At 35.3% G+C, this 13,915-nt stretch overlaps 3 protein-coding genes across 4 annotated transcripts in view; 1 reads left to right on the forward strand and 2 right to left on the reverse strand.

The window, feature by feature from the left end:
- The window catches only part of LOC121732085 (E3 ubiquitin-protein ligase HECW2), a 114,221-nt gene extending 108,906 nt beyond the window's left edge, over positions 1–5,315 (reverse strand). The window contains exons 1-2 of one of the 2 annotated variants that reach the window (XM_042121872.1): positions 5,052–5,315; positions 2,378–2,740 (exon numbers count right to left, since the gene is read on the reverse strand). In XM_042121872.1, the coding sequence (XP_041977806.1) occupies positions 2,378–2,711 (334 nt within the window). In that variant the 5' untranslated portion in view covers positions 2,712–2,740; positions 5,052–5,315. The remainder of the gene's footprint in view (positions 1–2,377; positions 2,741–5,051) is intronic. The other variant, XM_042121873.1, reaches the window with a different exon arrangement.
- Positions 5,316–8,125: 2,810 nt separating this feature from the next.
- LOC121731498 lies at positions 8,126–9,925 on the forward strand. Its single transcript, XM_042120930.1, has 5 exons — positions 8,126–8,258; positions 8,562–8,701; positions 8,984–9,157; positions 9,593–9,747; positions 9,822–9,925. The coding sequence occupies exons 1-5, from the start codon at positions 8,153–8,155 to the stop codon at positions 9,868–9,870; spliced, it is 624 nt and encodes a 207-aa protein (XP_041976864.1). The 5' UTR covers positions 8,126–8,152; the 3' UTR covers positions 9,871–9,925.
- LOC121731496 (transmembrane protein 201 homolog) lies at positions 9,797–12,987 on the reverse strand. Its single transcript, XM_042120928.1, has 5 exons — positions 12,816–12,987; positions 12,620–12,737; positions 12,340–12,527; positions 11,336–11,933; positions 9,797–11,254 (listed from the first exon to the last, which is right to left on the reverse strand). The coding sequence occupies exons 1-5, from the start codon at positions 12,899–12,901 to the stop codon at positions 10,235–10,237; spliced, it is 2,010 nt and encodes a 669-aa protein (XP_041976862.1). The 5' UTR covers positions 12,902–12,987; the 3' UTR covers positions 9,797–10,234.
- Between the last annotated feature and the right edge of the window lie 928 nt (positions 12,988–13,915).

A 13,915-nucleotide genomic window follows, 5' to 3' on the forward strand; every position in this document is an offset into this window, starting at 1 on the left:
CCAACGTTACCGATAAACTTTAAAATAAAATAACACTTTATGACCTAGACTCTAGATTCTAAGAGTCAGGCTCTAGACTATAGGTTTAATTTAGCTCTACGCCACTAAACAGCGGCTCTACAAAGCAGCGGCGGCATGGGTCGCTAGACCAATGTCGGTAGAAAATGAAACCTATAACCTAGGCATGGGTACGGGCAGGGGGGGCAGCTGCGAGCTCACGAGTTTCATACCTAAACGTGGAGCGTAGAGAGTTGCGGGGTGAGAGGGGATTAAATCCCAGTTCGCTTGCTCATATTTTGTTTTTTGTTTTTCGTCGTCGTCGTCCTAGGACCTAGGACGACGACGACGAAATAATGCCACTTTATAACCTTTTTTTTTTTTTACATGGGGAAATTACGCATCCCCGGCGGATTGGGGACACTAAAACCCCATGTTGCTCCACTCACCGCTTAGGCAAAGTTACGGGGACGATCAACCCACCGCAACTTTGCCAACGGTTGTCTGTGTCAGACGACGACGACACGACAGCCACTTTATAACCTAGGACCTAGGTTATAAAGTGGCATTATTCAAATTTTTGTCGGCGACGGTAGCGGTGGACACACGGCCTCAGAGTCCTAGCGAATTATGGACTTAGATGCATAATTAAAAGACATGCATATTAATGAAGAGAGATAAGATCTTCGTCGTTATCTGAAGGGTGGCATAGCTTCCTGTCGCCAATTAATGCAACGTGCGGCCTCAGCTCACCAGTACACTGTACAGTTATGTACCGCCGCGAGAGGAAACGTTACGCCAGGAAAAAGCTGCTTCATTTCATCATTGATTGAAAAACTAGACTAGACGGCAAGCATTAGATAACTAATTTTTAACCGACTTCAAAAAAGGAGGTTATCCCCTAGAATTTTAAAGCGGCTCCTTCGATCGTGGATTCTTGGAAATCTATTGTTATTACTTATTCTACGAGACACAATGTCTCGCCCACCGGTGAGCTTATGGAGCTTGATGGGTTAAATTACTTCTAAAAATTATTTCTAAAAATTGTATAGAAACTATTACTGCAGCACTCAGAGACGAACGTTTATTACTTAATCGTACTTAAATGAAGACTTTGACATAAACCTCATTCATACATGATCTGTCAAACTCCTCATTAAATTGAAGTTTAATCATCATTAAATGAGTGCAGCCCAAAAAGAACGAATTCTCTTTTGCATCTTAACTTGCATGATTGGATTAAAGTTGTGATGCAAAAACTAAGAGTCGAGAGAGTGACTGTTTTCGTTGCTCTATCTTTGAAACAGGCGTCAGGAATTTGCAATATTTTCCGTAAACCTCTACATGAGTATAGAATGTACGATTCCCAAGAGTGAGATGACATACCAAAATAGTAGATAGATTGTTTGCGTGCTCGACGCCCGTCTCTGTTCAATGTTCAAAAAGCGGCCAAGTGCGAGTTGGACTCGCCCATGAAGGGTTCCGCAGCAGTAATAAGGTTTATTTTAATGAAATTAAAAGGTTTTTGATTTATTTTTATATTTCAGTTGATTTAATGAAAATTAATTTAAGGTTTACCATTTATGACGTATAAAAAAAACTACTTGCTAGATCTCGTTCAAACCAATTTTCGTTGGTAGTTTTTATAGTAATGTACATCATATATTATTTTTAGACTTATCATGCCCCTACTTTAGAAGTTAGAGGGGAGGCGACACAAATTTTTCCACTTTGGAAGAGGAAACTATTCAAGTTAGAAAAAAATGACATGAGAAACCTCAATATGATTTTGAAGCCCTATTCATAGATACCCCACACGTATAGGTTAGATGAAACAAATTTTTTTTTGTTTCAGTTGTACCTATGGGGACCCCTAAAATTTTTAATAATTTTTCCATTTTTGTATCAAAATCTTAATGCGGTTTACAGACTACATCTACTTACCAATTTTCAATAGTATAGCTCTTATAGTTTCGGAGGAATGTTGCTGTGATATACGGACGGACAGACAGACAGACATGACGAATCTATAAGGGTTCCGTTTTTTGCCATTTGGCTACGGAACCCTAAAAAGGATAATATTGTAAGAATTACATAAAAAATTGTTAACATCTAACAAAAAAAAGTACAATCAGGATGATCGGACGAAAAAAAATCGAATTATGTATCTGGAAAATGTTTCCTAGAAAATTTGCATGCGAAATATCTCGTAACTGAAGGCGCCAGCTTAGGCCGGTTTAGTTCTAACATTAACTCGCCGATAAACCGTTTGGCGAGGTTCAATGGTGTTCGTTTTTAAGTTTCTAGAAATAATATATAAATATATTTAAAAAAAAATGATGATTTGTTTGCTTTATCTATAGGTTTAAAAAAAGCTTACCTTTATAACAGAGGGCGACATAGTCCTTCGAGGTCGCCTTTCCTTCGGGCAGCGACCACGCCACTCGGAACTGACCGTCCTCCAACGTCCACGTGATGGTGCCGACATCTTCAGCGACTTCGCTGTCCTCTTTCTCAACTTCGCTTTTCTCTTCAATTTCACGTTTTTCCTCAACTTTATTTTCAACCCCACCGTCCTCGACTTCACTTTTCTCTTTAACCCCACTGTTCTCGATATCACTTTTCACCCCACTGCTTCCCTGCTCTTCCCTGTCTATCACTTTGGCACTGTCTCCCGTATCGCACTGTTCCGCACACTCGTCATGATCGGACATGTCTTATTGCACGTCTACAGCATCGTCAACTGAAATGAAAGCGTGAGAATCAACAAAGAGAATAGCCGTGAAAGTTAAGCAACAGAAAGCAGTACTAATAATGCTACCGTCGAAAATAAAGTGCAAGACTACGGAGATGCGAGGGGTATGGATGGGGGGAGATTGGGGTGGATGGGGCGAAGGGGTGAGTCGCGACGTCGCGTCGCCAGCCCGGCCGGCGCCGCACGACCTACTGCCGTCTAATACGACCTATTCACTAGCCAAATGCACATGATTTTAGCAAATTACTTTTTTTTTTGCGTAAATAATAATTTTAGTGGTTATTTTTGTTTTTAAAATTTTATTGAATGAAATTTGATCTTTGAATTGCGCTGCTACATTATATTACGACTTATGAGTTAAGTACAAGTTTTTTATGTATAGCACAAAATAATGTGCGAGTTTCTTACGCCGGTTCTTCTCGCCGGGTTAGTTCCCGAACCGGTGGTAGGTCATCAGGTAGACATTATGAAAAGATTTGATTCAAATTTACTCAGAAATAGAACAATTTTTATTTTATTTATTTATTATAATAATAACTTTATTTATGTAACCCATTTAAACTTATTATCTTCTGACATCATAATCTCTCTCTCAATCTCTCTCTCTCTCTCTATTAAATGTAAAAACTTGTAAATGGCTATTTGTTTCTGACTTAGTCGTTATTGAGATTTGTTTAGCTGTAAGTTTTTCTGTACCAATAAAATAAATAAAAAATAAAATTGCAAATATATTATATAAACTCCTCCATATCTTAGAAGTCACAAAGAGGTCACTGTGCCCTTACTATGTGCTATTGTGTGTGTCTCGCTCTGTGCCGTCACAAACACACAAACACATTTTGAACATAACATGATAAATGATAATCAATTTTACTCAAAAATATTTTAAACATTCTTTTTTTATTTGTTGTTTGAGAGGACCCGTAAACTAAGGAATACTATGATGAATGTTCCACCAAATTTACTCTGTTAAGTAACAATTTAATCAACATGAAAACAAAAGTAATGAATTAAAACTCAATGTGATATAGTTTGTATTAGTTTGTTATAAATTTTAAAATTAGATAATTATTGAAGTATTTGTATTGCTGCTAAAAAGTAAAAACATAGTAATGAAGTCCCATACAACTAACATGAATTTTCATCTTTTTATTGGTAATTGTATCGCAATCACATTAGATTTTCAATTGTTATGCAGCAGCCAGCTGCCGCTTGGGGATTTAACTTAAATACTCAAAACAACCTCTAAACTTATGCTAATAAAATTCATATGTGTTAAATAATTACTTTTTGTGTCTATTGTTTTAACACAGATATTATGTAACCTATTACTATGCAACCCTGGATGAGCTAGGCAAGTAATTATAATATCGATGGATACTTTACACCATGTCAGTCTGGCCCCATGCTAAGTACCTGAAGGACTTTGTTACAGGTACCAGACAACGGAAATATATTTAATACTTTTATACTATACATATATTTAAGATTTTTATTATATAAACATATTTAATACACATCCATTGACCCAGGTACTTTGAAAACTTTTTGTTCCATTGGCGGGATTCGAACCCGCAACCCCCGACTTGAGCTACCAACAGCCCACTGCCCACAACTGAGCCACAGAGGTTGTCAAAGTAATTATTTTTTGCAATTAACTTGTTGCATAATTGATATATCTTCAATATACTAAAGCTAATCTTGAGTATGTAACAGACACAAAACCAAAACTCATAGGTTTTGATACTGGAATATGATATATTACTAGACCGGATTAAATATAGGCAAAGGCATGCATGCCGCAAATTGAATGTAGTCGCAATAAATTTTCATTTATTTGTATGTCTGGTAGACCAGGTAAAAGGGATAAAATGTGATAAGAAGTTGATAAAAAAGAAGTATCAGTCTCAATAAGTACCAATCTACTTTAAATATTTCATATTATATCTAGATAGATAAAACAATTTTTAATTACACTTTCTTGGTTTTAAGAATTATGCAATTTTAAAGCATCATCTTAAATATAATAAGTCATAAAAATGGCAACAAATGATTTAATAAAAGCTATTAAAGAAAACCATAACATTGCTGCAATATTTTTATTTTGCTGTATTGAATGAAAAAGGACTAGTAGTAACCTTGTAAATTAACTTATTTTTAAAAGCTTTTTACTATTTTGGCGTAATGTGTCATGTATTCATCAGATCTTGCAAGTTTGCAAGGCAATTTAATCAATAATTGTAACAATATCCGTTGCAAATGCAAACATGGGAGATAGGTAAACAGCTGAGAAACTCACGTATTTCATGAATGAGATGAGACAAAATTTTCGTTAAAAACACGTATACTTGGAAATTATTACTTCTTCCAACCGTTTGGAACGTTACACGAAGAAAAAACACTTGTTAAACTACTATTATCGTCCACTAAAGACCTTTTCTTTACTTTGTACGTGCGAGGTATTTTTTATCACTAAACAAAAGGTATATTATGGCGAGTTTACACTTTAATATGAAAGAGATCAGTCCATTAACAACCCGTATAAATATTAAATAATGAGTAAATAGATAGCTAAAGCATTCAATTATAAATTTTTCAAGACACAACAAATTTTTATTTCCATACCTAATCTTGAACTTGACATACGGTACGTTGACAAATGACATGAGTCGTCGGATTTTTTTTAATCTGACATTAAATCTTTTTAATAACTAGAGTCGCAGGTAAAAGACAAAGCTCAAAAATATACCAAATGTTTTTTGGTTTATTGGTTCATTACCCATTAGTAAGTTACCCATATTAGAAATATGAATAAAATAAAAAATGCTTCATAATTATTATTTTTTTACCAATTTATGAAAATTTCTTAAAGCAAAGTTTATGCAAAAGTTATGCAAAGTTAAAAAAAACAATTGTTATATTCAAAATCAACGTCAACGTGACATAAATTATCAATATTCAAATTTCAACATGATTTCAACCAGTGTTGCCAATTTAGCATATTTTATGCTAAATTTGGCATATTTTTACGTTGTTTAGCATATTTATTTGTTGTTTAGCATATAGCATATTTTTTAGCATATTTTAACCATGAAACAAACGATCCGATTCAACTACTAAGCGTGTGTTCTAAAACAGAGTAATAATTACTCTGAAAAGTCAAAAGAGTATTTATTACTCATTATTATCACTACCACATCTAACGCCGAAATTGAACGCGTTTTCAGCCAAATGAATGAAGTTGAAACTTCGCAACCGTTTGTCAGTGAAAACTTTAAATGCTATTTTATAATTTTTAGAGAGGCCTAGAGAGGACAAGGAAATGCTGTTATTCTTACTCAATTCCGGATACCTGACGTTCCGCTCTATAGGCAGTGCCGTAAATAGGGCGGTGCCACCGGTGCCCAGGCACATGGCGTAGACTCTGGGGGGCGCAAGAATGGCCAGACCAGCCAGTACTATTATTTTTTCGGTTTGCTCCTGATAAGTTCCCGCCGCGCCCCTAGTGCTCGATCTCAACAATACGTTATACTTACATGCCAGTAACATCAAAAAGTCTATTAAATGAGACAAAACATTAAAAAAAGTTTAATAATTTCCAAAATATTATTAGTATAATATCATTTTATTATTATTGTAATTGGTCTACTACCAAGTTTGATTTTATCACCCTGAATGAAACAAAATAGGCATATACTAGCATTGCTCTGGGTACCCATAATACCTAATTAACCAACTACTAAGGAGAGTAGAGTTTACAATAATTTGTACATCAGCAGCAACAGCTATCGATGAAGAACAAGATATTAATATTTTGTTCTATAACGTAATTGATTAAAACATAAAATTAATTCGGATTTTGTTGATTATTAAAGATTTAAAATTAATAATAACGTTTTTTAGGACTTTGAAAAGTTTTAGCATAATTTTATAGCAATTAGCATAATTTTGGCAAATTTTTAACAGCAGTTTAGCAAATTTTGTATGAGTCGCGTTGGCAACACTGATTTCAACCGTCAAGTTATAAAACCGTCTGTTTTGAAAAGCGCTATTGTATTTACTTAATTTACTCAATATTATATAGAAATTTCCATTATATTTATAAAATTAATAGCTCGCAATCAAAATGACTTCCATGTATTCCGACACAGAATCCAATGTGAGCGGGTATATACGGTATAATAAAAAAACTTGCACGCATTTGTATGTTTCTATGATACGGGTAAGTACATATTTTATCCTACACTTTTAGAAAACCAAAACTATACCTTGGTGAATCGTAATTGGTATAAAAATGTACACCAAAACTATTCAGCAATAATTGTAATCCGGTGGAGCCAATACCCATAGCCCACAACAATAGAAGTTGTTGGCTGAATAATGCCGTAACTCCAGAAATTGCAGGACAATAATTAACACCTGGGATTTTCGGTGCAGAATTTTTATGCCATTTACACACATACATTATGTTGTGCATGAATTTCACATAATATACATATTAAATTATTACATAACTATGTTGGGCTACAATTCCAGATCATTCTTTTTAAAATAAGTATATGCTAATATTTTCAGGGGATGGAGTCAATAACACAGGATATATTGCATATTGAGAAGAATATGCAAAACATTGTACAAAAATGTGGGCCAATGGAGAGTCAGTTAGCGGCACTACTTCAGTCTTTCCCTAGACCGGATATTAATTTACCTAATCAAATGGAAACTGAATAATATTATCCTTGTAACAAATTGTACAGGCGAAGACAGATCAGGCCCTTTAGCTAAAACATTGTCTTTAAAGCTTTCTATAGAATCAGATAAAGTAAATGTCATAGCTAGGGGCTCTAGTGTACCTGTAAGAAAGCTGAATACTTGGGACTGCCAATAAGGCACAAGGTTGCCTTGTGCCTTAAATTGTTTCATATTCGTATAAATAGTATAAATAGAAATGTTGTCCTTCTGTTTGTAATCTGTTGCTTTGGTAAAGCACTTGTAAATAAATCTTAAGCTTAATAAATAAGTTACTTACTTAAATAAATTACTTAATATAAAAAGAATAGCCTGCTTTTTATTGGATTGATATTAATCTTTATAAAAACTTAGAGCCAAATGGATCAGCAAGGCTGGAGAGGTAAAATAGGACTTCTATTACTCCTGTGAGATGTAGATATAGTCTACAAACATCGTCACATAAACACAAGAATTGGCAGTAATTTGCCATTAAGGGCTTTTTACAAACCAAAAAAAATGATTGATTGTTTTACTGAAGCTGTTCACAAATCACATGCCCTGGTTTCTAATCCAGTTTAAAAAAGTTTTGATTGATAGTGTGATGACTGACATAATTATGTAATAAGGATATGTCATTTTTATAACCCCTTTTTATTTATATTTTTGAACATGGACCCAAATATTATTAGCATACGCAAAAAATCGCCAACACGCGCAGAGGCTATTTCTCAAGCTCTCAGACCAGCACCCATTTATTCCAATGGAGTATTAGTGGGTACGATATTTTGTCATTTTATTGTAATCTGAAAGAGTAGCAAACTAAAGGCATCTATGATATTTATATTATTGAAAGGCATTGTAATTTGTAGCCTGGTCTCTGTCCAGCGACCAGCAGTAGGATTAAGGTACGCGCGCATTGTGACGGGTGCAGCAGGGTGGGGCGCATTTTTCATACAAGTTTGATGAGTTATGACTTATCATGACCTATCTTTCGATCTCGGTATCAAGACCGGTCATAAAACTTATGAAAAAAAGATTAACACAGTAATTACTAATTAGCTAAACGTTTTCCCTTTAGGTAACTGGGTGGAAGATAGAATAGAATGTCCAAAAGATGGTTCGCTCGACTATCCCCCAAATGAAAAGATCGACCTTAAAAAACTGCAACGCGAGTCGCGTCAATCAGATTTTCGAAATAACAAGTTGAACAGCTGGCAGGTTTGAGTGATAAATAAGTACTTAACTATAATTTATAAACCCTTACACCACACGGTACCTATACCGTACTTAAATACCCTAACGGTATACCGTATACCCTAGTCCCTATACCCTGTCGCGCTTACAAGAGGCCACACCTTCCCTAATATCGGGCCTTGAAAAAGGGTGCTGTGCTACGCCTGTGGTCTCAACTCTCACCGTAGTCCGTACGTACCTGCATATAATTATAATATGTAGGTAGATGAGCAGTAGGTTCACCCTGATCGAATGTTATTTCAACAGGGCAACATAATCCCAGCCATAAAAGACGACCTCTACGAATCCTGCGGTAATTTCGCAACCACCACTGACCTCGTTTACAACCATCTACCGAAACCCCTGTGCGGACCGCCGCAGCGGTTTTACAAACGTTTCAAGAACCATTACTACCCACAGCAGGATCTCAGCGAATGTTACGTATGTAGGCTGCAGTTTTTGTATGGAATATGATTAGTAAGAGAGTTAGTTAGGCCTCTGCAGTCAACCTCTAAGCTAGCGGACAGCGGGGCGGAAAGTTGTCCTGTACGCCGCGCGTCGCTCAACACGCCCGCCGCGCGCCGCGCCGCCGCCACTGCCTTCTGTATTTAAGGCTGAGGCCTTAAAGAGCAGACGTATTGCCTGATGGGTAGCGTCTATCGACACTATATTTGCAACAAGATACAAGACAGCAATACTATTATCCCGCATGTATATTGTATAGCAAGCTAGTGACTAGTCATAGACTTATTTAGTAAAATATTGTAACGCGACGATGATAAGCAGTGGCGTAGTAAGTACGAGACTCTTACGTGTTTTGAGGGCAGTAAGCCCATTATTTTTGACACGCGTATAAAATTTAAAAACTGTTTGCAGGGTAATATAACTGAATGGGGTTTGAAAGAGTATCTCGAGTATAGTTGGGCTTGTGACAATGTTAACGATTACTTGTCGACACTATACGAAGATAGCTTCGTACCACCGACTCCACAGCAGTATCTACAACCCCATGAGAGAAAGGGAAGAGATGGGTATGTATAGAAATAGGCTATATTATAAGGAGTAAATTAAAACTGAATATTATATTTTTGCGCTTTTATTTTAGGAGCTTCACAAAAACATTTCGCTTTAAGATGACGAAATCGAAACGATGATAAACATCAAGAATCATTTTCTTCATTAGCAAAAATTACTAGTCTTTACATATCACATTTTGTTCAGATAAAGGACAGTGACGTCCATATAAAAATAATAACTATAATAATTCTTAATGCTTTCACATAGCCATCACCTGACACGGGGTGGCCGGGCTGGCACCAACACGAGATCAGAATCTTACCACTATGTATTATGTCAAACATAAAATAGTAACCACTTACAGACTACGCGATACAACAAGATCCTTAACTTACTACGTTGGCAGTTTATACAACTAAATACAAAAAATAAATCATTTGAACGACAAAAACGGCGGAGGTTAGTTAAAAAAAATACGTCATACTGACTAGCTGTTGAGCATTAGTGGGACATAAAAGAGTCCTGAGGCAGCTTGATCAGTCGGGACCCGCTAGGGGCCTTGAACATGTTATGCACAGTGCCGTGCTGAGAGAATACGCTCTGAGAAACATAGTTCTGAGCGAAGCGTGGCTGAGGTATTTGTACGTGACTATTGTACTGCATAGAAGGAAACACGGGCGAGCTCACGGGAGTGAAGCTTGGAGGACTCTGAAAGTTATTAAAGTTAAAGTTTTGGAAACGATCCAGCATCACGGAAGGTTTCTCCGGTTCTCTACAAACCGACTCCTCGCGAGAAGGAGGCTGCGAAAATAGGTTGCGCTGATTGCTCGACGCCTGGGACTCGAAGCCTGAGCTCTGACTGGAAGACCTGCTTCCGTTAACATTGAATATTTGCCTTTCTCCTTCAGAGCCCCAGTAGCCGCCGGCGACCCACGAGGTGCCGTGAGCTAGCTTACTCGGAGATATGAGGGGCCTGCCCCTGTTCATTGGTGTCGGAGCGACGAAATTTGGTGATGCCGTAAACTTGCGAAGCTCAAACACAGGATTGATCTTCGAAGATTTTTTCTTAGGACTACTTATACATAGGGAACTTATGCTCTCGTCTAAATCAGAGTCAGATTCCTCGCCTAATTTTTGGTATTTCTTAAAGGAAGGCTTAACAAATACTGTATTATTTGGACTTTGAGACATGGAGTTAATAGAAAAAGTGGAGTTGTGCTTTGGTTTAGTCCACAGAGTGCTTTTCCTAGGTGTGAATGATCTCCCACTCATAATACTATTGTTGAGGGCACTAGAATTTTCATGGGAGGAATCCGAGAAATTGTGCAGTCCGAACTTGCTCAGTGAAACATCATCATCCGTATCCAAAGATAGACTATCTTCTTCATCAATAACTCTATTAAATGATGTCTTTAAATTATTTTTTGTCAAATTCTTTGGTGCATGTCTTCTGGTAATATTTTTAGTTGAAGAATTTTTATTGCTTCTATAAATCACTATTATAGCAAAAATACTGCAAAACTGAAATGAAAAAGAAAAAATATGTTAATCATATAAATTGAGGCAATAGATATTATTGGTACTGTAATATTAGGAACATACCTTTATTATACTCATAACAAGTTTATCCTTGTGTAAATATTTGTCGGCAACTGTGACCGCCACGAAGACGGTCCACAGCAATTCAGTAACAGTGCTATATCCTCTATTTGTGTTTGATACATGTCCAACAATTTGTAATATACATACAAAACCACCCAAAGCTTGCTGTGCTATGTCATTGTATTCATTATTTAAATTTAAAGTACCCAAATAAAGTGTGTCATTTATATTCAAATCTTCTAAGGCAGGGAAAGTCATAAGCATCTTCATTTTCACTATAGATAGTACTCTGTGCGTCAAACTGTGTAATATTTCTTTTAAATTTTCTATTGTTTTAAATAAATCCTTTCTTTTCTTTGCATTTTCATAGCATTCTATTGATAACATTATAATAAGGATGCTCGCTATTAATAAAGAAGTGCCACTTATAATGTTGCCGACCATTTCATTTTGTTTATCATTTCTTGTATTTTTTTTCTCTGGTGTTCTTGTTTCTAGAAGCTTCACTTCTAGCAGCTTTTCCTTCTCTTTATGCAACTTGCTTTGTACTACTTTTTTGCATGGAGAGCATAATTTATATGCTTTCTCTAGCTGGACCCTGAAATTATTTAAATTTTTAATTAGCATCTCTTCTCAAATGGTAAAAGAGGATTATCACATTTTTTAAGATAAGTATCAATAAGTTATGCATTTGTTAATTTTGGTCATTAACATCATACTAATTTTAAACAAAATAATGGTTTGTTGCATCAATCAATAAGTTGCACCAGAGACGTGGTTAAAGTAAAAGTTATTTTTATAGTTAAATATGGCGTCCTTTAGGTTTAACTTTAACCGGAGAAATTCACGTATGAGTGGAGGTAAGGATGCCTCCTTTTGGTTAAAGTATAATATTTAACTTTAACCAAAGATTTGACATTTTGCACTGTAGTTAAAGTTAAAGTTAGCTGGTGCAACCCAGTCTAAAGATAACATAAAAAAAGTTTATGTCATCAATTAATTACCTGTATAGTTCTATTTCGCCATCGAAATTTTTTTCATTCATGGGCACAAAGTTAGCCAATTGTGTTACTTTGAGTTGTTGGTTGATGTTGCACATCTTGCAAAGACCATTCTTTGGAGGAGTTCTGTGTAACCCATTTATGTGTTTCTCTTCAATATCTTCGCATAGTTTCTTATTATAATCACCGTCCTTAAAATATTTTTTTATGTAGAATTATGCAGAATAATGGATTTGTAAATGTACTTATGATTTACATAAAAAAATTCATTGTAAAGACTCACCTTAGTGAACCCATTGTACTGCTCGCATTGAGGACAAATCCAACTATTTCTTTCAATGAATTTCACCCAGAAATTGCTGTTGCAAAACCAGCAATTTACTCGCCATGATAAAGTCGTCCTGTAAAACGAAATTTCTTGTAAATCTATTTTTATCATCATCAGGCGGGAGTTTTATAACCTTATCGCCCGGACTTACCGCAAATTGTATAGTATTTTTATCAGCAATAACGCACATAGTATAGCAGTCACACCTAGAAGTATTGATTCCATTACATGCTTCATTTTTCCTTATATAACTAAGTGTCTTCTATTATCATAATTTTTATAAATTTAACCTAAAAAGTACTAAGCCACCATGTTTGAAAATGCTAAATACAGAATATGCAAAAAATTTTTTTTTTTATTTATTGGGAGCTGGAAACGAGTCCTTTGCTCCAAGAATATGCTAATTGCTAAAATCTAAATCAGTGCTGCCAACTATTCAAAACGTTTTCCCCCTAAAGCAGTGTTGCAGAAACATAGACTTCATATATACTGTCGTATAGACCACCTGACAACCCGAAAATGCGTGACCATTTTCGATCTGTCAATGTGTGCGTGTGCTAGTGATGTATATTTTATTATCGATAGTATAGTCCGTTCGAGTTATTTTACCTGAGTTTTTATAAGAAATAAATAATATGCAACTTTGATAGATTTGTATTTCAAATTAGGTATCATAAATTTTAATTGGCAAAAAAAGGTGACGATTGAAAAGTAGATACACATTTTCTTTTGGAATGATTTTTCAATCGTCGGATATGTTATGATATGAGGTTCTTATAGGGGTAAATAATATACACATAACACATTATAAAGTTACTTATTTATTACTCAGGTAAAATCTATCTGGTAAATCAGCCCTTACATTGAAAGTAAACGTTGAAAGTAAACAATACACATAGTTTATTATATTTTATTCTTAAATTAAATACATATCTTAAAATATCATATTATTTTTTATAACAATTATTTTTAACCGACTTTCAAACAGGAGGAGTCTAGACGTTCGCTGTGGATATATTTTTTATGTATGTTCAACGATTACTCCGCCGTTTATGAACCGATTTTCAAATTTTTTCTTTTGTTGTACATTGTATTGTTCCGAGTAGGTATCATGTTCACAAAAGTGGCGGTCTGGTGATGGAAACCATGGGAAATCGAGGTGACTCCTTGATATTCAAATGGGAACATGTTATGGTCCCAGAAAACGTTCAAAATCTTTCAATTAATAAATTTAAAAAAGTAGTCAAAGAA

The sequence above is a fragment of the Aricia agestis genome, chromosome 11 (assembly GCF_905147365.1).
Source record: "Aricia agestis chromosome 11, ilAriAges1.1, whole genome shotgun sequence".
Taxonomy (NCBI): Eukaryota; Metazoa; Arthropoda; class Insecta; order Lepidoptera; family Lycaenidae; genus Aricia; species Aricia agestis.